The 25,505-nt window shown below is 41.4% G+C and overlaps 2 protein-coding genes across 5 annotated transcripts in view; both read left to right on the top strand.

The window, feature by feature from the left end:
* Positions 1 to 25,505, top strand: part of LOC127942952 (SLAM family member 5) — a 30,886-nt gene that overhangs the window by 4,938 nt on the left and 443 nt on the right. The window lies entirely within an intron of this gene.
* Positions 139 to 25,457, top strand: LOC127942949 (SLAM family member 9). Of its 3 annotated transcripts, none has more exons than XM_052538980.1 (4): positions 139 to 481; positions 15,978 to 16,301; positions 16,621 to 16,911; positions 25,096 to 25,457. In XM_052538980.1, the coding sequence occupies exons 1-4, from the start codon at positions 433 to 435 to the stop codon at positions 25,275 to 25,277; spliced, it is 846 nt and encodes a 281-aa protein (XP_052394940.1). In that variant the 5' UTR covers positions 139 to 432; the 3' UTR covers positions 25,278 to 25,457. The 3 variants fall into 3 exon arrangements, with proteins under 3 accessions (XP_052394940.1, XP_052394941.1, XP_052394942.1); XM_052538981.1 differs by lacking the exon at positions 139 to 481 and adding an exon at positions 5,218 to 5,728; XM_052538982.1 differs by lacking the exon at positions 139 to 481 and adding an exon at positions 15,272 to 15,606.

Genomic DNA, 25,505 nt, shown 5'->3' with positions numbered 1-25,505 from the left:
ACCTGTGGCTTCACATAAAAACGCTCGCAAGCACCTGAAACTTCTCACGAATCTTTATCTGCCCACAATGCCAACGCTGACGTTCTTGTGCTTAGCAACAAAATACATAGCATGTTTATTTTAAGACACTTTGGTGTGTCTTTCACAACCTAGGGATAATTTAAAATATATTAATCACTCAAGAATTTTACAACTTGAGGAAAAATATGCTTAAAAGCTTTAGTAACCTATGGAGGCTATTGGTACTTGAATTATGTTTGAACAACCAAGATGCTAAAAACGAATGTGTTCTGGACTCTAAAAAGAAATGAAGGCTCTGACTGATACTTACTCATAACAATACAATGAGCAGTGAGCGGTGATTGGCTGAATATTTACCAGATACACTTGTTTGTGAACTGAAACTTCAGTAACACCAGTTGCAGTTTGAAGATGCACACGCACAAGTGCTGTTTAATCTTGCTCTTCATTTGTGTGGAAGGTAAGATGTGTATTGCTACTTATTACATTCATGTGTTTTTGTAAATGCTTGGTGATATATATATTAAATTTCAGAGGTTTTCAAGAGTCACTGAGCATCAGTGTCTGTAACAAGCTCAAATGATCCAATAATGTGCCTGTTTGACTGATATGTGCCAAAACATTATTGTATAAGGGTTAACTTTAAATTACTGAAGAAAACTCATCTAATCATTATAGAGACATTCATGAGCTAATAACCAATGGTAAAAACCACATCCTGTCATTTCTCTATATGCTAAATGTTTTAAAAATAAATATATTAGATACATTTTGAAGGATTTTTAAGATCTCTCGGTTCTGCCAAAGATGTTGTTCTGAATGTGTTTCAGGTGTGTTTGGTGCTGCTCCAGATGTAATGAAGTCGGTGACTGAGGGAGATTCTGTCACTCTAAACACTGATGTTACTGAACTACAGAGAGATGATCAGATACTGTGGATGTTTGGACCTAAAGAGACTCGTATAGCTGAAATCTATAAGCTTGTGATTGATATGTTTAACAGTCATGAGATATTTGGAGACAGACTGAAGCTGGACAATCAGACTGGATCTCTGACCATCAGAAACACCAGAAGCACAGACTCTGGGCTTTATAAACGACAGATCCGCAGCAACAGAGGGAACTCAGACAAGATATTCAGTGTTACTGTCTATGGTGAGTCCGATATGACTTAAAATATACATGTAAACTTAAATCTGCTTAACCTGTAGTAAGGACTGTGAAGAGATGGACCAGTGAAACGGAGCAGGATTTACAACCTTGTTTTGACCTCACTGATTGGAGTGTTTTTGAAGGTGCTACCACCGATCTGGACGAACTCACAGAGACCGTAACATCCTATATTAGTTTCTGTGAGGATATATGCATTCCAACCAGGACTTATTTAACATTCAACAATGATAAGCCATGGTTTACAGTAAAACTCAGACATCTTCGTCAGGCCAAAGAGGATGCCTACAGAAATGGGGACAGGGTCTTGTACAATCGGGCCAGGAACACACTGAACAAAGAGATTAGAGCGGCTAAAAAGACCTACGCTAAAAAGTTGGAAGACCAGTTTACTTCCAACCACTCAACTTCAGTTTGGAGTGGACTGAGAGCCATCACTAACTACAAGACACCATCCCCTTGCACTGAGGCTAATCAACGACTTGCTAACGACCTGAATGAGTTTTATTGCAGATTTGAAACCCCCAACACCCATTCTGACCATCTCCCTACACAACCATTAACACATCCTGCAATCCCACCCTTCACACCTCCTGCTCTTCAAATCTGTGAAGATGATGTGCGCCAGGTCTTCAAGAAGAAAAGCACCAGGCCCAGATGGTGTTACACCAGCCTGTCTGAAAATCTGTGCTGACCAGCTGGCCCCCATCTTTTCACAGATCTTCAACAGATCCCTGGAGTTGTGTGAAGTGCCTTCCTGCTTCAAACGCTCCACCATCATCCCCATCCCAAAGAAACCCAAGATAGCAGAACTTTATGACTACAGACCTGTGGCTCTACCGTCTGTCGTCATGAAGTCGTTTGAAAAACTGGTTCTGTTTTATCTGAAGGACATCACTGAACCCTTACTGGACCCCCTCCAGTTTGCTTACTGAGCTAACAGGTCCGTGGATGATGCAATCAACATGGGATTGCACTTTATCCTGCAACATCTGAAAAAAACAGGGACTTATGTGAGGATCCTATTTGTGGACTTTCGTTCGGCTTTCAACACCATCATCCCAACAACCCTCCAGACCAAACTGACGCAGCTCTCTGTTCCTAGCTCCATCTGTCAGTGGATCACCAGTTTTCTGACAGATAGGCAACAGTTAGTGAGACTGGGGAAATTCATGTCAAACAGCTGCTCCACCAACACTGGTGCCCCTCAGGGATGTGTTCTCTACCCTCTGCTCTTCTCCCTGTACACCAACGACTGCACCTCTAAAGACCCCTCTGTCAAGCTCCTGAAGTTTGCAGACGACACTACAGTCATCGGCCTCATTCAGGACGGTGATGAGTCTGCTTACAGACAAGAGGTTGAGCAGCTGGCTGTCTGGTGCAGTCTTAACAACCTGGAGCTGAACACGCTAAAACAGTGGAGATGATCGTGGACTTTAGGAGAAACCCCCCTGCACTCCCCTCGCTCACCATCATGAACAGCACTGTGACTGCAGTGGAGTCATCAGGTTCCTGGGAACCACCATCTCTCAGGACCTGAAGTGGGACAATCACATTGACTCCATTGTTAAAAAGGCCCAGCAAAGGTTGTATTTCCTTCGCCAGCTGAGGAAGTTTAACTTGCCACAGGAGCTGCTGAAACAGTTCTACTCAGCCGTCATTGAGTCTGTACTGTGTACCTCAATAACTGTCTGGTTTGGTTCAGCAACAAAATCAGACATCAGAAGACTACAGAGAACTGTTCGGACTGCCGAAAGGATTATTGGTGCTCCTCTGCCCACCCTTCAAGAACTGTACACATCCAGAGTGAGGAAAAGGGCTCATAAAATCACTCTGGATCCCTCACATCCAAGTCACCCCATCTTTGAACTTTTGCCATCTGGCCAGCGCTTCAGAGCCACAAATACCAGAACAGCAAGGCACAGGAACAGTTTCTTCCCCCAGGCAATCTACCTCATGAACAGTTAAATGTTCCCCACTTATGATTATGCAAATAAATGTGCAATATTATTATATTTATTTGTTACCCCTCTATCTTAGTACATCCCTGCATATTATTCAATCCATTCCGTTATCATTTATAGCACAATTGTTTATACACTTATTTATTTGCCTTTTTTTTGTTGTCTGTGTGTTGTTGTCTCTGTGTACTGGAAGCTTATGTCACTAAAACAAATTCCTTGTAAGTGCAAGCATACTTGGCATAAAGGTCTTTCTGATCCTGATTCTAATCTGATTCTGATTATAATCCTATCCTGTTTTACCTTTTGTATGAGTTTTCCCATGTCAAGGCAATATACTTATATTTATTTACATGTTTTCCAGCTCATCTTCCTGTTCCTGTCATCAGCAGAGACTCTTCACAATGCTCTTCATCCTCCTCATCCTCAGAGCAGAATTGTTCATTGGTGTGTTCAGTGGTGAATGTGGGTCATGTGACTCTCTCCTGGTACAAAGGAAACAGTTTATTGTCCAGCATCAGCGTGTCTGATCTCAGCATCAGTCTCTCTCTACCTCTGGAGGTGGAATATCAGGATAAAAACAGCTACAGCTGTGTGCTCAACAATCCCATCAGCAACCAGACTCAACATCTGGACATCACTCAGCTCTGTAAATGTCCAGGTAGCCTACTTCAGTGATCTTTCTTTTAATGGAACAATTCACCCAAAACTAAAATTATGTAATTTATAATAATTTCTAAACTTGTTTAAAACCGTTTGTTGGTTCACTGATGTTAATGAATTCATATTGAATTTGTCAAAGTTGACACAACACTGAAATGTTAACGTGATTACTCCGTGATGACCATAGATGATGAATCACTTAATAGTCACAAATGCAGCCGATGATAACACCATGGTATCACTTTCCTGGTCGAGTTTTTAATTGAAATAAATAAATAAATACAAATATATATATATATATATATATATATATATATATATATATATATATATATATATATATATATATATATATATATATATATATATATATACACACACACACACTCCAAACAACTAATTATAATTAAGAAGCTAGTGCCCTCTATTGGTAAAAATGTTAAAATTCACAGTCAGAAAAATAAGTTAAGTTTATTTAAATAGTACATTTCATTCATAATGGTAATTCTAAGTGCTTTACATATCAGTAAAAAAAAAAAGAAAGAGTGCGAGTATTTACAAGGTTTGAGAACCAGGTCTGTTTCTCAAAGGTGCTTTTTTTAGAACACTGCATTTTAGAATTTTCAAAAATGAGCATAGTCTGATAAGTCTTTTCTTTCCCCAGACTTTCCCAGCAGTTCTTCGAGTGTGACGCCATCGTTGATTTATGCTGTGGTGGGCGTGGCCTCTGTCGCTCTGCTTGTTTTTTTACGTCAGATCTAGAATGGGCGTGAACAAGAAAAAGCCAGCATCACAACCTCACTCACGCCATTCTCTTCTGCAGACACAAGGAGGCAGTAACTCAAAATTGTTCAATCGAATTCACATCCACTTTGTAATGTAAAATAGAGCAAACGTGCTTCTAATACAGTGGTTCTCAATTTTTTTAACTACTCATTTAAAACTGTGTTTCACCATTTTAAAGAGGCAGTGTGTCATAACCAAATAAATTAAGGTGATTCTAAAAATCATAATTTACTCACCCTCCGGTCTAATTAACACACTGAATTTTATTTACAAATTGTATTAATTTACAAACACATTGAAAGTCACTAACCTAAAGCATGAACAAACACCTTCATAAACAGTGTTGTAATTGTAGTTAAATTTCAAACTCTTTATTTTTGGAAATAACCGACTTCTCAGTTTCTGGAACATTGGGATTTCTATACAAATACTAATGACAATGAAAAGGGGAAAACAAAAAGAGGGGAAAAAATCAAGGTTTAACACAAACAAACAATACAGATCAGGGTTAAATTTCATCAGATGCAGCACAAAGCCTGTGGGAGTAAAGCGGTATAGTGTAGGATGAGACATGTAATGACTTGCAGTGCTATGATACAGGGCAGAATGGTAGAATTACTGGAATGACAGCATGAGTTGGGGCAGAGACCTGTGGCTTCACATAAAAACGCTCGCAAGCACCTGAAACTTCTCACGAATCTTTATCTGCCCACAATGCCAACGCTGACGTTCTTGTGCTTAGCAACAAAATACATAGCATGTTTATTTTAAGACACTTTGGTGTGTCTTTCACAACCTAGGGATAATTTAAAATATATTAATCACTCAAGAATTTTACAACTTGAGGAAAAATATGCTTAAAAGCTTTAGTAACCTATGGAGGCTATTGGTACTTGAATTATGTTTGAACAACCAAGATGCTAAAAACGAATGTGTTCTGGACTCTAAAAAGAAATGAAGGCTCTGACTGATACTTACTCATAACAATACAATGAGCAGTGAGCGGTGATTGGCTGAATATTTACCAGATACACTTGTTTGTGAACTGAAACTTCAGTAACACCAGTTGCAGTTTGAAGATGCACACGCACAAGTGCTGTTTAATCTTGCTCTTCATTTGTGTGGAAGGTAAGATGTGTATTGCTACTTATTACATTCATGTGTTTTTGTAAATGCTTGGTGATATATATATTAAATTTCAGAGGTTTTCAAGAGTCACTGAGCATCAGTGTCTGTAACAAGCTCAAATGATCCAATAATGTGCCTGTTTGACTGATATGTGCCAAAACATTATTGTATAAGGGTTAACTTTAAATTACTGAAGAAAACTCATCTAATCATTATAGAGACATTCATGAGCTAATAACCAATGGTAAAAACCACATCCTGTCATTTCTCTATATGCTAAATGTTTTAAAAATAAATATATTAGATACATTTTGAAGGATTTTTAAGATCTCTCGGTTCTGCCAAAGATGTTGTTCTGAATGTGTTTCAGGTGTGTTTGGTGCTGCTCCAGATGTAATGAAGTCGGTGACTGAGGGAGATTCTGTCACTCTAAACACTGATGTTACTGAACTACAGAGAGATGATCAGATACTGTGGATGTTTGGACCTAAAGAGACTCGTATAGCTGAAATCTATAAGCTTGTGATTGATATGTTTAACAGTCATGAGATATTTGGAGACAGACTGAAGCTGGACAATCAGACTGGATCTCTGACCATCAGAAACACCAGAAGCACAGACTCTGGGCTTTATAAACGACAGATCCGCAGCAACAGAGGGAACTCAGACAAGATATTCAGTGTTACTGTCTATGGTGAGTCCGATATGACTTAAAATATACATGTAAACTTAAATCTGCTTAACCTGTAGTAAGGACTGTGAAGAGATGGACCAGTGAAACGGAGCAGGATTTACAACCTTGTTTTGACCTCACTGATTGGAGTGTTTTTGAAGGTGCTACCACCGATCTGGACGAACTCACAGAGACCGTAACATCCTATATTAGTTTCTGTGAGGATATATGCATTCCAACCAGGACTTATTTAACATTCAACAATGATAAGCCATGGTTTACAGTAAAACTCAGACATCTTCGTCAGGCCAAAGAGGATGCCTACAGAAATGGGGACAGGGTCTTGTACAATCGGGCCAGGAACACACTGAACAAAGAGATCAGAGCGGCTAAAAAGACCTACGCTAAAAAGTTGGAAGACCAGTTTACTTCCAACCACTCAACTTCAGTTTGGAGTGGACTGAGAGCCATCACTAACTACAAGACACCATCCCCTTGCACTGAGGCTAATCAACGACTTGCTAACGACCTGAATGAGTTTTATTGCAGATTTGAAACCCCCAACACCCATTCTGACCATCTCCCTACACAACCATTAACACATCCTGCAATCCCCCTCTCCACACCTCCTGCTCTTCAAATCTGTGGAGATGATGTGCGCCAGGTCTTCAAGAAGAACAAAAGAAGAAAAGCACCAGGCCCAGATGGTGTTACACCAGCCTGTCTGAAAATCTGTGCTGACCAGCTGGCCCCCATCTTTTCACAGATCTTCAACAGATCCCTGGAGTTGTGTGAAGTGCCTTCCTGCTTCAAACGCTCCACCATCATCCCCATCCCAAAGAAACCCAAGATAGCAGAACTTTATGACTACAGACCTGTGGCTCTACCGTCTGTCGTTATGAAGTCGTTTGAAAAACTGGTTCTGGCTTATCTGAAGGACATCACTGGACCCTTACTGGACCCAGTGTTGTGGGTAACGCGTTACAAAGTAACGCGTTAGAGTACTCTAATTACTTTTTTCCTGAAATTTGTAACTTAACGCATTAGTTTCGTGCGTAAGTAATCAGTAACTTCGTTATTTTTTTAAAAAAGTAATCCGTTATTTTAAGGAAAGGAAAATCCCGACTGCAGCCGGCTTTTTGTCAGACAGTAGTCCTAGGTCTACTGTGCCACCTGCCGATGTACAGTATCAGCGGAGCCGAAGCTCTGTGATCGTAAAGTCAATGGCTGTGATGCGTCTGTGCCCTGCGCCTGACCCTGTGTGTGTGGGTTTTTTTTTCGAACTCCCGGCAAGATGGTAGAGAGGACAGCGTTTGGTTTATGGAAGTACGCACATTATTTTCAATTTGTCAACGAAAAAGAAAAGAACATAACGGTAAAATGCACACTCTGCTTCTGTCGACCGCCAAAAATTCTACCTCAAATTTAACGCTACGTTTTAATCACTACTTTGAAGAGTAAATGTAAGAGGACTGTGTTAAAGCGAATTTAGGCTTGTGACTGTGAGTGATACTTTAATAATAATTAGTTCGGCTTTTAAGCGATTTGTCATTTGCCTGTGTGGCAGTGAAGGATTTAATTCGGTTTGTTATCATTTTTGTTTGACAGGCAGCTGTTAATTTCTGTTAGATCGTTGGCTGGCTGGTTGTTCATCATTTCTAAATGGATTTAAATCTGCAAGCCTGTTTAAGGTTGTGTTTACAAGTAAGCATACTTGTACTTTGATAACTGCATTATTTAAAGTTAAAGAAAAATCAGGAGTTATCTTGTGGTGCTCATAATATACAGTAGCCTAGGCTAACCGGGCTGGGTAACGTTAGGTGCGAATTTTGATTAATAATATGTTCTGTGATAATAAATAAATAAAACGCCATGTGGAATAGCCGATTGCTGACTGTCTTTCCTGTTATTGTTATCCTGCAGTGTTAATTTATTCGGATGACGGACGTTATTCATTGTCGGTAGTCACGACTTCTAGGTGCATTTAAAGGGGCCGGGGGCTGTGTCTGTCGTGTGTGAGCCGCTGCAAACGGCTTTTAATTTTTGGTAACGCATGAGTACTCTAACGCGTTACTTTTATGAATAGGTAACGCTGTATCATAACTGATTACTTTTAATTGATGGTAACGTTGTAACCTAACTAACTACTTTCCAAAGTAACTATACCCAACACTGACTGGACCCCCTGTAATTTGCTTACCGAGCTAACAGATCGGTGGATGATGCAATCAACATGGGATTGCACTTCATCCTGCAACATCTGGACAAAACAGGGACTTATTTGAGGATCCTGTTTGTGGACTTCATCCCAACAACCCTCCAGATTAAACTGACCCAGCTCTCTGTTCCTAGCTCTATCTGTCAGTGGATCACCAGCTTTCTGACAGATAGGCAACAGCTAGTGAGACTGGGGAAATTCATGTCAAACAGCCGTTCCACCAACACTGGTGCCCCTCAGGGATGTGTTCTCTCCCCTCTGCTCTTCTCCCTGTACACCAACGACTGCACCTCTAAAGACCCCTCTGTCAAGCTCCTGAAGTTTGCAGATGACACTACAGTCATCGGCCTCATCCAGGACAGTGATGAGTCTGCTTACAGACAAGAGGTTGAGCAGCTGGCTGTCTGGTGCAGTCTTAACAACCTGGAGCTGAACACGCTCAAAACAGTGGAGATGATTGTGGACTTCAGGAGAAACCCCCCTGCACTCCCCCCACTCACCATCATGAACAGCCCTGTGACTGCAGTGGAGTCATCAGGTTCCTGGGAACCACCATCTCTCAGGACCTGAAGTGGGACAATCACATTGACGTTGTGAAAAAGGCCCAGCAAAGGTTGTATTTCCTTCACCAGCTGAGGAAGTTTAACCTGCCACAGGAGCTGCTGAAACAGTTCTACTCAGCCGTCATTGAGTCTGTACTGTGTACCTCAATAACTGTCTGGTTTGGTTCAGCAACAAAATCAGACATCAGAAGACTACAGAGAACTGTTCAGACTGCCGAAAGGATTATTGGTGCTCCCCTGCCCACCCTTCAAGCACTGTATACATCCAGAGTGAGGAAAAGGTTCAGAAAATCACTCTGGATCCCTCACATCCAAGTCTCCCCATCTTTGAACTTTTGCCATCTGGCCAGCGCCTCAGAGCCGCAAACACCAGAACAGCAAGGCACAGGAACAGTTTCTTCCCCCAGGCAATCTACCTCATGAACAGTTAAATGTTCCCCACTTATGCTTATGCAAATAAATGTGCAATATCCTTATATTTATTTGTTACCCCTCCATCCTACATCCCTGCATCTTATTCAATCTTATTCCATTATCATTTATAGCACAATTGTTTATACAATTATTTATTTGCCAAATGTTTTTATTTATTTTTGTCTGTGTGTGGTTGTCTCTGAGTACTGGAATCCTATGTCACTAAAACAAATTCCTTGTATGTGCAATTATACTTGGCATAAAGGTCTTTCTGATCCTGATTCTGATTATAAACCTATCCTATTTTCCCTTTTGTATGAGTTTTCCCATGTCAAGGCAATATACTTATATTTATTTACATGTTTTCCAGCTCATCTTCCTGTTCCTGTAATCAGCAGTAATTCTTCACAATGTTCTTCATCTTCATCATCCTCATCCTCAGAGCAGAATTGTTCATTGGTGTGTTCAGTGGTGAATGTGGGTCATGTGACTCTCTCCTGGTACAAAGGAAACAGTTTATTGTCCAGCATGAGTGTGTCTGATCTCAGCATCAGTCTCTCTCTACCTCTGGAGGTGGAATATCAGGATAAAAACAGCTACAGCTGTGTGCTCAACAATCCCATCAGCAACCAGACTCAACATCTCGACATCACTCAGCTCTGTAAATGTCCAGGTAGCCTACTTCAGTGATCTTTCTTTTAATGGAACAATTCACCCAAAAATAAAATTATGTAATTTATACTAATTTCTAAACTTGTTTAAAACCGTTTGTTGGTTCTCTGATGTTAAGGAATTAATATGTTTGTTAATGAATTTTTCAAAGTTGACACAACACTGAAATGATAACGTGATGACTCACTTAATAGTCACAAATGAAGCCAATGAAAACACCATGGTGTCACTTTCCTGGTCGAGTTTTTCATTGAAATAAATAAATACAAATATGTATGTGTGTGTATATATATATATATATATATATATATATATATATATATATATATATATATATATATATATATATATATATATATATATATATATATGTAACTGCAAACAACTAATTATAATTAAGAAGCTAGTGCCCTCTATTGGTAAAAATGTGAAAATTCACAGTCAGAAAAATAAGTTGTTTATTTAAATAGTACATTTCATCAGTAAACATTATATCAGTAAAAAAAATCATGATGATATATAAAATACAGTGCAATCAGTTCTCAGTCTAGTAAAAAGAGTGCGAGTGTTTAAAAGGTTTGAGAACAAGGTCTGTTTCTCAAAGGGGCTTTTTTAGAACACTGCATTTTAGAATTTTCATTCAAACATTTAATAAGCAAAAGATTTTTAGAAACGAGCATTTGATTCCTCATATGGGCTAGTCTAATATTAGTCTTTTCTTTCCCCAGACATCCCGAGCCGTTCTTCGAGTGTGACGCCATCGTTGATTTATGCTGTGGTGGGCGTGGCCTCTGTTGCTCCGTTTTTTTTACGTCAGATCTAGAATGGATGTGAACAAGAAAAAGCCAGCATCACAGAGAAGGGTATATACAAAGTAACGTGACCGCAAACTAAACCAACAGGATACTAGAACTGCGTTCCTGAAACTGCAGCCATCGCTATATTGGCCAGTACGGTAGGTGGCGCTGTCAGGAAAAACTAGGGTCCTAGAACTGCGGCCCAGATCTGCGGTCCTGAATCTGCAGCCTCCGGTTGTGCAGGAACATTCTATTGGCATCACAACCTCACTCACGCCATTCTCTTCTGCAGACACGAGGAGGCAGTAACTCATAATTGTTCAATCGAATTCACATCCACTTCGTAATGTAAATAGAGCAAACGTGCTTCTAATACAGTGGTTCTCAATTTTTTTAACTACTCATTTAAAACTGTGTGATTCACCATTTTAAAGAGGCAGTGTGTCATATCCAAATAAATTAATTTACTGGAGTAGTTTTATTTTGAGTAACTTTTACTTTTACTTCACTACATTCCAAAGCATAAGATCGTACTTTTAACTTCACTACATTTCATAAAACATGTTACTCCCTATAATATATCAAGTGCTCCGACACGCAGAAGCGGTGTCTGATTCATCATGAACGAACTGAGTCTTTTCAAAATAAACTTTAATCGGATCGCGAATCGCACCAAACGATTCGTTTACGAATTAGAATGATCCGATTGCAGCTGTTCTGGAGCCGACCGCTCACTGATTCAAATGAACCGTTAAGTGCGAGTCTACATAAGTAAGAAGCGGGAGATCTTGTGAGCGCGCGTGCGTCTGATGTTGCTAAAAGTAAGTTATTAATGTCGAAATTTAGGATTAATTATTGTAACTGAAAATCATATTTAGGTCAAAATTGTCCGTTGTTTGGGAACTAAATCCGCTGTAAAGAGTGATCTGTTTAAGCCCACTGAAATGCTGACATGCAGACACATATCAGCGTCTCTGTGTTTTAGGTTAAAAAATAAAATAAAATAACCTTAAACTAACACAGATTAAATAAAATAACTCATGCATGTCCAAATTCCCCGCTACCGTAATATTAACCGTTTTATTAAAATGCTACCATGACATCTGTTTTTATATTGTGTATTAACAGTAACGTTATACATATGTATATTGTTTGGATTAACTAGACGAGTAACGTTAGACGTTAAATAAGTAAATATTGTAGCTGATGCTAAATGTCTAGCTAACAAGCTTGCTGGTGCTAACTTGAGGTAATTTTTATAAATAATGTCCAAATATTTTTATTCAACCACCTATATATATGTATATAGATTACATGATGTTCAGAACATGGTAACTAGTAATTATCAAAGAGGGGAAGAGATGCACCCCGTTTGGCCAGGGGTGTTTTTACACCACAGACAAGGTTTGAGAAGGAAAAAATCATTATGAAAATATAATTATATTTTCCTTAAAATGTTCTTCCTAACTTCAGGCCTTATTATCATGTCATATATAACTGTGATGTTCTGTAAAACCACAAACTTTAAAACACTTTCACAGATCACAGATTCCAAAATAATATTTGGTAGCACAACTATTAATAGTTCTAATAATAATCATCATATTTTCATGATTTCTAAAGATCATGTGACACTGAAGACTGGAGGAATGATGCTGAAAATACAGCTGCACATCACAGAAATAGATTATATTTTAAAGGATATTAAAATAGAAACCATTATTTTATTTTATTTTGATAATTTAGAATTATTTCTGAAATACGACCTTTTTTTGTTTCAAACAGTTCAATGAACAATAATAAATGAAGTACCTGGAGCTGACAATGAAGTAAATGTATAATAATTAGCAAAGATGATTAATTTAGTGCTGTAAACGCGCGTGTGAGGGGCGGAGACGCGCCGCAGAGCGTCAGACGCGCGTGAGGACCAAACACAGCAGAACGGTAGGAAACTTCACTCCTCTTATTATTTCTCTTTTACTAGCGATTTATTTTTAGACACGTGATCTGAGTCTTTCATAGATTTGTAGAGTTATTAGAGTATAGAGTTATTAGAGAAATTGAGAAAAAATTTTTTTTTACATTCTTTGGTCGAAGTTTTCAGATCGGCAATTCGGAGCCTGTTCGCGACTCTGTTGATTCAGATCGGCACTTCGGAGCCTGTTCGCGACTCCGTTGATTCAGATCGGCACTTCGGAGCCTGTTCGCGACTCGGTTGATTCAGATCGGCACTTCGGAGCCTGTTCGCGACTCGGTTGATTCAGATCGGGACTTCGGAGTCTGTTCGCGACTCGGTTGATTCACATCGCCACTTCGGATCATGTTCGCGACTCGGTTGATTCAGATCGGCACTTCGGAGCCTGTTCGCGACTCGGTTGATTCAGATCGGCACTTCGGAGCCTGTTCGCGACTCGGTTGATTCAGATCGGCACTTCGGAGCCTGTTCGCGACTCGGTTGATTCAGATCGGGACTTCGGAGTCTGTTCGCGACTCGGTTGATTCAGATCGGCACTTCGGAGCCTGGTCGCGACTCGGTTGATTCAGATCGGGACATCGGAGCATGTTTGAGATTTTTTAAAATTCAGATCTGGACATCGAAGCAGGAAGTGTTTGTCAAACAGTTAATTGGTGATAAATTAATATTTGGACTTGAGGCTTTTTTTTGCTTGTCGATTCAGCATGTACATGGACCCACACACAAAGGTGGACACACTCTAGACTTAATCCTCAGTAGAGCTCTAAACTTTTCATCCATTGTTATTAAGGACGTTATTCATAACCGTACTGAAAATAAGTAAATATTGTTAGCTGATGCTAACTGTCTAGCTAACAAGCTTGCTGGTGCTAACTTGAGGTCATTTGTATAAATAATGTCCAAATATTTTTATTCAACCACCTATATATATATATATATATATATATATATATATATTACATCTGGGGAGAAAAGAAAGGATGTGATGTTCAGAACATGGTAACTACAGTAATTATCAAAGAGGGGAAGAGATGCACCCCGTTTGGCCAGTGGTGTTTTTACACCCCAGACAAGGTTTGAGAAGGAAAAAAATCATTATGAAAATATAATTATATTTTCCTTAAAATCTTCAGGCCTTATTATCATGTCATATATAACTGTGATGTTCAGTAAAACAACAAACTTTAAAATACTTTGTTCTTACTGGTGAAAATCAGATGGTCATCTCTGTTTTCTCTCAGGTACATCACAGTGTAAGCTTCACAGTGAACATTACTCTCATCAGTGTAATCCATATCAACAACAAAAATATATCTTGACTCCATATAGTGGTTATTTTGGAAAAAATCCCAGGTATTTTGAGCAGTAGGGTTATAAAAAAAAAAAAAAAAATGTGCTAATATAAAATTAAATTAGCCTATATAAAATTGCAAACATCTATCTTTCAGTACTTTTTTTACTTAAGTACATTAAAAATTTAGTACTTTTGTACTTTCACTTGAGTAAAATTGAAAAAGGAGTACTTTTACTTTTACTGGAGTAATATTTTATTATACGTATCTGTACTTTTACTCAAGTACTTGATTTGTGTACTTCGTCCGCCACTGGACTTGCAATGCTATGATACAGGACAGAATGGTAGAATTACTGGAATGACAGCATGAGTTGGGCAGAGACCTGTGGCTTCACATAAAAACCCTGAGGAGTGAGGCCATGAATGACTACCAGACAAGCTGAAAGAAAATAAACAAAGCATGCACGTTTCTACATTTTAATGCATCACATATGAAACTGCTTTTGTACAAAAATAAAGTAATTTCAGAGTAATTACAACTACATCATCAAAATAGTCCATGTGATATCAGTGGTTCAGCCTTCATTTAATGAAGCTATGAGAATACTTTTGGGGGCAAAGAAAACAAAAATAGCTTCTTTAACAATTTCTTCTCTTCTGTGTAAGTCCCTTCTCACCTATTGCCCTCTAAACAACATACCGTCTAACACTGTTAGCATGCAGTAGAAAGTGGTCTTGTGGAAAGAGAGTATATGAGAGAGCTATAACCACAGTGCTGGAGATGGTCTTCAGCCTCGCAAGCACCTGAAACTTCTCACGAATCTTTGTCTGCCCACAATGCCAACGCGGACGTTCTTGTGCTTAGCAACAAAATACATAGCATGTTTATTTTAACACACTTTGGTGTGTCAAATATGAGATAGCCTGTTTATTTCACAACCTAGGGATAATTTATAATATATTAATCACTCAAGAATTTTACAACATGAGGAAAAATAAGCTTAAAAGCTTTAGTAACATATGGAGGCTATTGGTACTTGAATTATGTTTAAACAACCAAGATGCTAAAAACGAATGTGTTCTGGACTCTAAAAAGAAATGAAGGCTCTGACTGATACTTACTCATAACAATACAATGAGCAGTGAGCGGTGATTGGCTGAATATTTACCGGATACTCTTGTTTGTGAACTGAAACTTCAGTAACACAAGTTGCACTTTGAAGATGCACACGCACAAGTGCTGTTTAATCTTGCTCTTCATTTGTGTGGAAGGTAAGATGTGTATTGCTACTTATTACATTCATGCGTTTTTGTAAATGCTTGGTGATATATATATTAAATTTCAGAGGTTTTCAAGAGTCACTGAGCATCAGTGTCTGTAACAAGCTCAAATGATCCAATAATGTGCCTGTTTGACTGATATGTGCCAAAACATTATTGTATAAGGGTTAACTTTAAATTATTGAAGAAAACTCATCTAATCATTATAGAAACATTCATGAGCTAATAACCAACGGTAAAAACCACATCCTGTCATTTCTCTATATGCTAAATGTTTTAAAAAATAAATATACTAGATACATTTTGAAGGATTTTTAAGATCTCTCGGTTCTGCCAAAGATGTTGTTCTGAATGTGTTTCAGGTGTGTTTGGTGCTGCTCCAGATGTAATGAAGTCGGTGACTGAGGGAGATTCTGTCACTCTAAACACTGATGTTACTGAACTACAGAGAGATGATCAGATACTGTGGATGTTTGGACCTAAAGAGACTCGTATAGCTGAAATCTATAAGCTTGTGATTGATATGTTTAACAGTCATGAGATATTTGGAGACAGACTGAAGCTGGACAATCAGACTGGATCTCTGACCATCAGAAACACCAGAAGCACAGACTCTGGGCTTTATAAACGACAGATCCGCAGCAACAGAGGGAACTCAGACAAGATATTTAATGTTACTGTCTATGGTGAGTCCGATATGACTTAAAATATACATGTATGAATGGATGTGAAGCTTATGAATGTTACAAATAAAATGTATTTCTCATTTACTTGTATTTCATGCCAACAAACTAACCCAATGTCCTTTCTTGATTAATTCATCTTTCTCAAAACTAATATGTTATGCAGACTTTATGTGCTTTGTTGGATCTTCTTGTCCAGTGTTGTGTAGCTCAATTCTGTGTCTGTGGTATTAATATTATTATTAACATATCCTAATTTCCCTTTTTTATGAGTTTTCCCATGCCATGGCAATATACTTATATTTATTTACATGTTTTCCAGCTCATCTTCCTGTTCCTGTCATCAACACTGCAAACTGTGCATCATCTGAAAGATCCTCAGTGCCCAGATGTTCATTGGTGTGTTCAGTGGTGAATGTGGGTCATGTGACTCTCTCCTGGTACAAAGGAAACAGTTTATTGTCCAGCATCAGTGTGTCTGATCTCAGCATCAGTCTCTCTCTACCTCTGGAGGTGGAATATCAGGATAAAAACAGCTACAGCTGTGTGCTCAACAATCCCATCAGCAACCAGACTCAACATCTGGACATCACTCAGCTCTGTAAATGTCCAGGTAGCCTACTTCAGTGATCTTTCTTTTAATGGAACAATTCACCCAAAACTAAAATTTTGTAATTTATACTAATTTCTAAACTTGTTTAAAACCGTTTGTTGGTTCACTGATGTTAATGAATGAATGTATTTATTAAAGAATTTAGCAACATCGACACCGAAACGTTACCATGATGATATATGTAATTATCAATGAAGATTCGGGAGGAGCGCGTCAGATACTTAGCCTAATCATCACAGGTGGACCACAATCAAGTAATCAATCCCACAGTATAAATATCGCTGCCTTACCTCTATCCATTGACGGTTTATCAGCATGCTGGTTCGCTTCGTCAGTCACCTTATCACAGACCCAATTTTCATACCAACGAAGAGTGCTACACAGGGGATTTATAAGACCTGCTGCTTTTGCCGACCCGAGATCATTTCTACCCAGCCAAACACGGCCGTTGAGCAGCATTAAGCGTCATCGCGACAGCTGCTATCCTCGCCAAGCCACACATCGTGGCCAATAGACCGTGCAACTCCGAGCTTGCCTTGCTCGATACACGATCGTGCCGCCCGAGACCGAGCTCTCGTCGAGCGCTGGATTGCAGCAGAAAGAATCCAACCACGGCTCAGTCTTTCACCACGGCGTTCCGGCCGAGTGGCAGTTTGAGGCCGCTTCCTCTAGCGGCGTGCAGACTAATACATTTCCAGGCGAAGACGCTAAAAAAAAAAAAAAAAAAACAGGTTCTTCTTTTTTCTTCATTGGATTTTTACGGCAGTTTGCATTCAAAGTGTTGCATCTAAAAGCAGTTTTGCGGCTAAAGTTTTGTTAAACTACGTCTTGACGTAGTTCCGTCTTCTTCTAGTAGCGTTTTATGGCGGTTTTGGCAAACCAACGTAAAGGTGCATTACCGCCACCCGCTGATCCGGGGTGTGGATCCCGCATAGATTTGGACTACATATACACTGTTCCGTCGGATGATGATGCCACTTTTTAACCACGAAGCCAAAGGCATTAGGTTAGATTATTGTAATGCCTCGTTCTCAGGCCTTCCAGCTAAATCGTTGAGCAAGCTTCAGTATTCTGCCGCACGCTTGTACTTCTCCTCGCGAACACATTACACCTGTTCTTTCACAATTACACGGGCTTCCCGTAAACGTGAGAATTGATTTTAAAATTCTTATCTTAACATACTAGGCACTTCATGGGACTGCACCTGAGTATCTTTGTGAACTCATCAGTCCTGATATTCCATCACGCTCTCTTCGTTCTACTAACTCTCTTTCACTTCACCAGCCATAATGTGAGCTAAAGACCATGGGGGAAAGAGTCTTTTCATGTAAAGCCCCTAAGCTATGGAATGTACTTCTTCTGCACGTCAGATATGCACCTATGTTGGGCGATTTTAAAAAGTTGATTAAGTCACATTTATTCAAGACTACCTGTCTTTAATGAATTTTTGTATTGCTTTTGGCGTTTGTTCCTACAAATAAAATAATAATAATAATAATCATTATTATTGTTACATTCGCCTTACCGCGCACGTTTAAACCTCGCCGAAATGATACAGACATAAGTTAAAAAAAAAAAAAAAAAAAAAAACTCTGGGTAAAGTCTCTGGATAAAAGCGCCCGCTAAATGCTTAATTTAAAATTTTAATTTCCATGCAAGTCTTCTGGTAGGACCAAATAATTTAGGGACCTATTTTACCATTCACTGGCGTGATCACCCAAAATTAATCTAAAACGCATCTGCCCTCGTGTTTTGATGCAGGATAGCAAGTGTGAGTAAAATTACCATCGCCTTTTAAGGACCGTAATACGAAAAAAACGGAAAGTAAATCTCTTTAGAAACCACTTGGAAGCGAATAGCACATAACTGCTGTTAACCCATTTGCTGCAAGCATCGCCAACGGCCCCACTCTATGTTTCATTTTCACAGCACGTTAAACATCACTGTCTTACTTGATCTGGATAAACCGCTCATCAATCGAAGTCCAAAGACTTTGGCTTTTATATTTGACCAATATTTCGATAAAACATAATTCCAGTGATTAATTTTCCATCACGTCAGGAAAACTATTCCTATTCCTGAACGGTAAACGTCAAAGTGTTAGCTCGTGGACAAATGTTGATCACGGATCTAGTCAGAAAGAATCATGAACAGAAACCTCTTTATTTTGGGTATATAATTTCTGCCTCCATGCCAAAAATGGGGGGTGTCTGGTAAGGGGTTAACGTTACTGCTACAATCATGTCTTTCGGTACAACGCCTTACAAGACTAAACATGCTCAATCGTTTCCAAAAGCCTCTGTTTCCACAGTCCATAATACAACGTGAAAACAGCGTTCCAAACGTATCCGCTCGGGAGTCCGTCTAAAGAGCCCGGAGGCCAAATGAGAGGAAAGATGCTTTTCCAACAGGAACATAATAAGGTGGACAAGGCCCAAGGAATTGTCAAATCAGGCAACAAATTGCTAAGCTGGTAACACCGTAGGCTACCCATCCATTTTTAGCTTGCCTCATCAAATATTACTAACACTTTTTACTCTTCCCACAGCCAACATCTACAGCAGCCGAAGCAAGTAGCCTTTCATGTACCTCCTCACTGCCGCAGCAGTGTCTGCTCCCGCAGGAGCCTTTCCTGTACCTTCCCACCGCCGCTGCAGTGTCTGCTCCCGCAGGAGCCTTTCCTGTATCTCCCCACCGCCGCTGCAGTGTCTGCTCCCGCAGGAGCCTTTCCTGTATCTCCCCACCGCCGCTGCAGTGTCTGCTCCCGCAGGAGCCTTTCCTGTATCTCCCCACCGCCGCTGCAGTGTCTGCTCCCGCAGGAGCCTTTCCTGTATCTCCCCACCGCCGCTGCAGTGTCTGCTCCCGCAGGAGCCTTTCCTGTATCTCCCCACCGCCGCTGCAGTGTCTGCTCCCGCAGGAGCCTTTCCCGTATCTCCCCACCGCCGCAGCAGTGTCTGCTCCCGCAGGAGCCTTTCCCGTATCTCCCCACCGCCGCAGCAGTGTCTGCTCCCGCAGGAGCCTTTCCCGTATCTCCCCACCGCCGCAGCAGTGTCTGCTCCCGCAGGAGCCTTTCCCGTATCTCCCCACTGCCGCAGCAGTGTCTGCTCCCGCAGGAGCCTTTCCCGTATCTCCCCACTGCCGCAGCAGTGTCTGCTCCCGCAGGAGCCTTTCCTATACCTCCTCACTGCCGCGCAGTGTCTGCTCCCGCAGGAGCCTTTCCTATACCTCCTCACTGCCGCAGCAGTGTCTGCTCCCGCAGGAGCCTTTCCTGTACCTCCACACTGCCGTAGCAGTGTCTGCTCCCGCAGGAGCCTTTCCCGTTCTCCCCACTGCTGTAGCAGCGTCTGCTCCCGCAGGAGCCTTTCCTACACCTAAATATATATATAAAAAAAAAAAAAATACCACACATGCCTAAAGGCATGCCATGCATCCGAGGTTGCGGTGATAGCATCATGTATCGACAATAGCCAAGACGATATTAGGCCCATTCTCCAACCAACGTTTTTTATAATAATCATTAGGCGGCCTACCTTAATTCGGCTATCAAACCGCTCCGTTATCCCATCTCAGCACTGCATTTCCCGCTCGCCCCTGCTCTCAAAGGATGATGTGAGCCCGTAGATTAAAAAAATAAAAATAAAAAAAAATAAAAAAAATAATAATAATAATAATTTCACTGGACAAGCGAGATGACCGTAGTGCCAACTACATGAACTAGCAGTATTTAAATATAGTATTTATACTTAATACCAGTGTATCAGTACGTCCGAAAGTATATTTTTTGATTATTGGTGATTCCATAGGCTCTTTTCGTGCACCTGCATGGTCAAAATGGTAAATAGTAAGCTCAGACAGTATAAAGAATCTTTCTCTTACTCCACCCATGCACGATTACATCGTTGATATGTACCATCGATCTCACGTGCTGACAATGACCACATCGCCGATACATGGCACCTATTTGGGGTACACTGGCACAGGAAATCCAATTTATTTTTGCACGCTTAATTTCGGATACTATGACTGCACCAAGATTTTTTCGGACTCATTATCGGAAGCAGCTCATTGGAATCGCTAAACTATTATTCAAGTAAGCCTCACAGCGTCTACCCTCGTAGACAAATAAATCATCCTTAGTATCGAACTCCCTGCCAGGCGCTGCAAGAGGGCTCCCGGTTGAACCAACCTTTGCCTTCTCCATTCAACTATCAGCAAAGCTTACTCGTTTGACATCGCAAGTATTAAAATCCTGCCAGATGCTTTCCCACTTAATCAATCTTGGACTTTCCATCCGACCACCAGCGAAGCTTACCCGATTAAAAAAGGCCGATTAACCAAAAAAAAAAAAAAAAAAAAAAAGCAACATTTACCTATCGAACACCAATGAGTACATTGCAGCCCAAACAAATTTTCCCTCCGATGGCAAGATGTACCCATCCAATACCGCAAGTTACGCTTTCGCCGAACACTAACGGGCTCTTCGCAGATAAAACAATCTCAATTTTCCCTCCGATGGCTGGAGAGACTACCCATCTGGTGTCGCAAATTTTAATAAATATAATAAATAAAAAATAAATATAGAAAATAAATAAATAAATAATGAATAAAAAAACACCGGATGTTGGCCATAGCCTCCCGACCAGATAACCTTACCTTTTTCAATCCTATGGCCGGCAAGGCTTCTCTCTTCGATGCCAAGAGCTTGAGCTCCCATCGGATGCTGACGAGAGCCTCCCGGCCAGACAACCTCACCTTTTCCATTCTGCGGCCAGCAAGGCTTACCCGTTCGTTGCCAGGAGCTCACACTCCCTTCGGACGTAGGTGAAAGCCCCGGCTACCTGCTTTGCCATTCTGTCTTACGTACGGAGAGGTTTACCCATCCAATGCACGGAGTCAGGGCTCCCATTGAATGTAGGTGAGAGCTTCCCGGCTAGACAACCTTACCTTTTCCGTCCTTTGGCCAGCGAGGCTTAACCGTTCTATCCGGGAGCTAAGCTCCTGTCGGACGAAGGTAAGAGCCTCCCGGCCGGACAACCTTTTCCGTCCTTCAGCCAGAGAGGTTTACCCGTCCGATTCCTGGAGCTAAGCTCCTATCGGACGTCGGTCCGAGCCTCCCGGCTACACAACCTGACCTTTTCCACCCTCGGCCAGTGAGGCTTACCCGTCCGATGCGAGTGCTCCCATCGGACGCTGGCGACAGCCTCCTGGCCAGCCAACCACGACCTTACCGCGTGGTTTAGGTTACAGACCTACAAGCAAGCTGTTCAAATGCTGCAAGTACCAAACACACAATAAACTCTCCTTCTTTCCTATGGTCGCCAAGGCTAACCCGTCTCTTGCCGGGAGTAGCAAACTCCCTTAAAACGCTGACGACAGCCTAACGACCACACAAACTTACCTTTTCCATCCTACGGCCTGCGAGGCTCACCCAGTTTTGTCCCCGCCGGACGCTGGCAAGAGCCTCCTGGCCACCTATCGTTACCTTTTCTGTCCGCCATCCGGAGAGGCTTACCCGTTCGATGCGTGTGCTCCCTTCGGACGCCGGCGAGAGCCTCCCGGTTAGACAACCTTACCTTTTCCTTTTCTATGGTCAGCGAGGCTTACCCGTTCGATGTGTGTGCTCCCTTCGGACGCTGGCGAGAGCCTCCTGGACAGACTTGCTTTACGTTTCCACTCTACGGTCGGCGAGGCTTACCCGTTCGATGTGTGTGCTCCCTTCGGACGTCGGTAACAGTCTCTCGGCCATGCAACTTACCTTTCCATTTGACGGTAGGCGAGGCTTAACCGTCCGACGCTACGAGTCTCGTCCTCTCGCCAAATCCTGCAAAAAAAAAAAAAAAAAAAAGCTACCCTCAGCTACTCTCACATCTTTTAACCCCGTCTGGCGAGGCTTACCCGTTCGATGTTCTGAGTTAGAGGCCCCATCGGATGCTGCGAGAGTCCTCCCAGTCGGGTTTTCCTTTCCAACCCTCCCCGTCCGCCGAGGCTTACCCGTCTGTCGCGTGTGCTCCCTTCAGACGTCTGGCGAGAGTCTCCCGGACGGGCCTATGCTTGCCAGCCACAAGCGAGTCTCATCCATCCGATGCCGTGAGTCGGGATCTCCCTTCGGATGTTGCCAGAGTCCTCCTTGTCGGCTAGCCCAAAAGCTTTTTATCTGCCAAACCGAGAGGACCCAGACGTCCGTCATCCTGAGTCTCAATCTCCTGTCGGAGGCTTCATGGGCCCTCTCAGTCAGCGTTAGGCCCTTCACCCACTGAATAGCAGGGGCTATCAGCCAGTAGGGCCCGTACGCCGACACCGTGACCTATTCCGGTCAAGGCAACTCGGGTCCTCCCGGTCGGGCACCACAACCACGCTGCTCCTCCTCATCGGCCGGTAGGGCTCACCGTTCCAACGCCAAAAAGCTCCAGTTGAGCATCGGCCCGAGCCCTACCGACCGGGCGCCAACAACCACATAGTTCACTAGCTGCAGCCGGTAGGGCCTACTCTCCCAACTCCCAAGTCGCTCCCTCCGGAGTACGTAGGCCCTTCCAGCCTGCCAACGAGTCAACTTCTCAGAAACCAAATCAGCCCCCGCCAGTACTCTGCTTTTTTGGGGGGGCATTCTTTAAACTGGCGGCTGTCCTCTTGTACACTTGCCTTTTTGGGGGGTACTCTAGGTTCGGGCAATTCCCGAGCTCGGAGCCCTTCCCCGGACAGCACGCCAAATACGCAAACCATACCTCAGCTAATTATATGTAAGCGTGAACTAGTGAAATGTAATTATCAATGAAGATTCGGGAGGAGCGCGTCAGATACTTAGCCTAATCATCACAGGTGGACCACAATCAAGTAATCAATCCCACAGTATAAATATCGCTGCCTTACCTCTATCCATTGACGGTTTATCAGCATCCCTCCTCCACCCCATCTCCACACTTCAAGTTCACTTTACAATATACGGGGAAGGGGGGGTACTCTAGGTTCGGGCAATTCCCGAGCTCGGAGCCCTTCCCCGGACAGCACGCCAAATACGCATACCATACCTCAGCTAATTATATGTAAGCGTGAACTAGTGAAATGTAATTATCAATGAAGATTCGGGAGGAGCGCGTCAGATACTTAGCCTAATCATCACAGGTGGACCACAATCAAGTAATCAATCCCACAGTATAAATATCGCTGCCTTACCTCTATCCATTGACGGTTTATCAGCATCCCTCCTCCACCCCATCTCCACACTTCAAGTTCACTTTACAATATACGGGGAAGGGGGGGTACTCTAGGTTCGGGCAATTCCCGAGCTCGGAGCCCTTCCCCGGACAGCACACCAAATACGCATACCATACCTCAGCTAATTATATGTAAGCGTGAACTAGTGAAATGTAATTATCAATGAAGATTCGGGAGGAGCGCGTCAGATACTTAGCCTAATCATCACAGGTGGACCACAATCAAGTAATCAATCCCACAGTATAAATATCGCTGCCTTACCTCTATCCATTGACGGTTTATCAGCATCCCTCCTCCACCCCATCTCCACACTTCAAGTTCACTTTACAATATACGGGGAAGGGGGGGTACTCTAGGTTCGGGCAATTCCCGAGCTCGGAGCCCTTCCCCGGACAGCACGCCAAATACGCATACCATACCTCAGCTAATTATATGTAAGCGTGAACTAGTGAAATATATATATATATATATATATATATATATATATATATATATATATAGTGCAAACAACTAATTATAATACACGTTGAAGCTAGTGCCCTGTATTGTTTTTTTTTTACTTTCACTTTTTTCACTTTCACTTGGTAAAAATTAAAAAATTCAGTCAGAAGAACAAGGCAAGTTAAGTTTATTTATATAGTACATTTCATACACAATGGTAATTCAAAGTGCTTTACATAACAGTAAAAAAACACAATAATAAAAGCAAGGAATTAAATTCTAAAATAATTAAAAAAAATTGATTTAAAATCAAATTAAAACTAAAGAAAACAAAATGATGATATATAAAATACAGTGGAATCAGTTCTCAGTCTAGTGGCAGAAAGAGTCCGATAAGATCAGAGAACAAGGTCTGTTTCTCAAAGGGGCTTTTTTAGAACACTGCATTTTAGAATTTTCATTCAAACATTTAATAAGCAAAAGGTTTTTAGAAACGAGCATTTGATTCTGATAAGTCTTTTCTCTCTCCAGACATCCCGAGCAGTTCTTCGAGTGTGACGCCATCGTTGATTTATGCTGTGGTGGGCGTGGCCTCTGTCGCTCTGCTCGTTTGTTACGTCAGATCTAGAATGGGCGTGAACAAGAAAAAGCCAGCATCACAACCTCACTCACGCCATTCTCTTCTGCAGACACGAGGAGGCAGTAACTCATAATTGTTCATCGAATTCACATCCACTTCGTGATGTAAATAGAGCAAACGTGCTTCTAATACAGTGGTTAACTACTCATTTAAAACTGTGTGATTCACCATTTTAAAGAGGCAGTGTGTCATAACCAAATAAATTAAGTGTTTATTCTAAAAATCATATTTTACTCACCCTCGGGTCTAATTAACACACTGAATTTTATTTACAAATTGTATTAATTTACAAACACATTGA

Source organism: Carassius gibelio, chromosome A22 (assembly GCF_023724105.1).
Source record: "Carassius gibelio isolate Cgi1373 ecotype wild population from Czech Republic chromosome A22, carGib1.2-hapl.c, whole genome shotgun sequence".
Classification (NCBI taxonomy): Eukaryota; Metazoa; Chordata; class Actinopteri; order Cypriniformes; family Cyprinidae; genus Carassius; species Carassius gibelio.
This window is presented reverse-complemented; position numbering and strand designations above follow the sequence as displayed.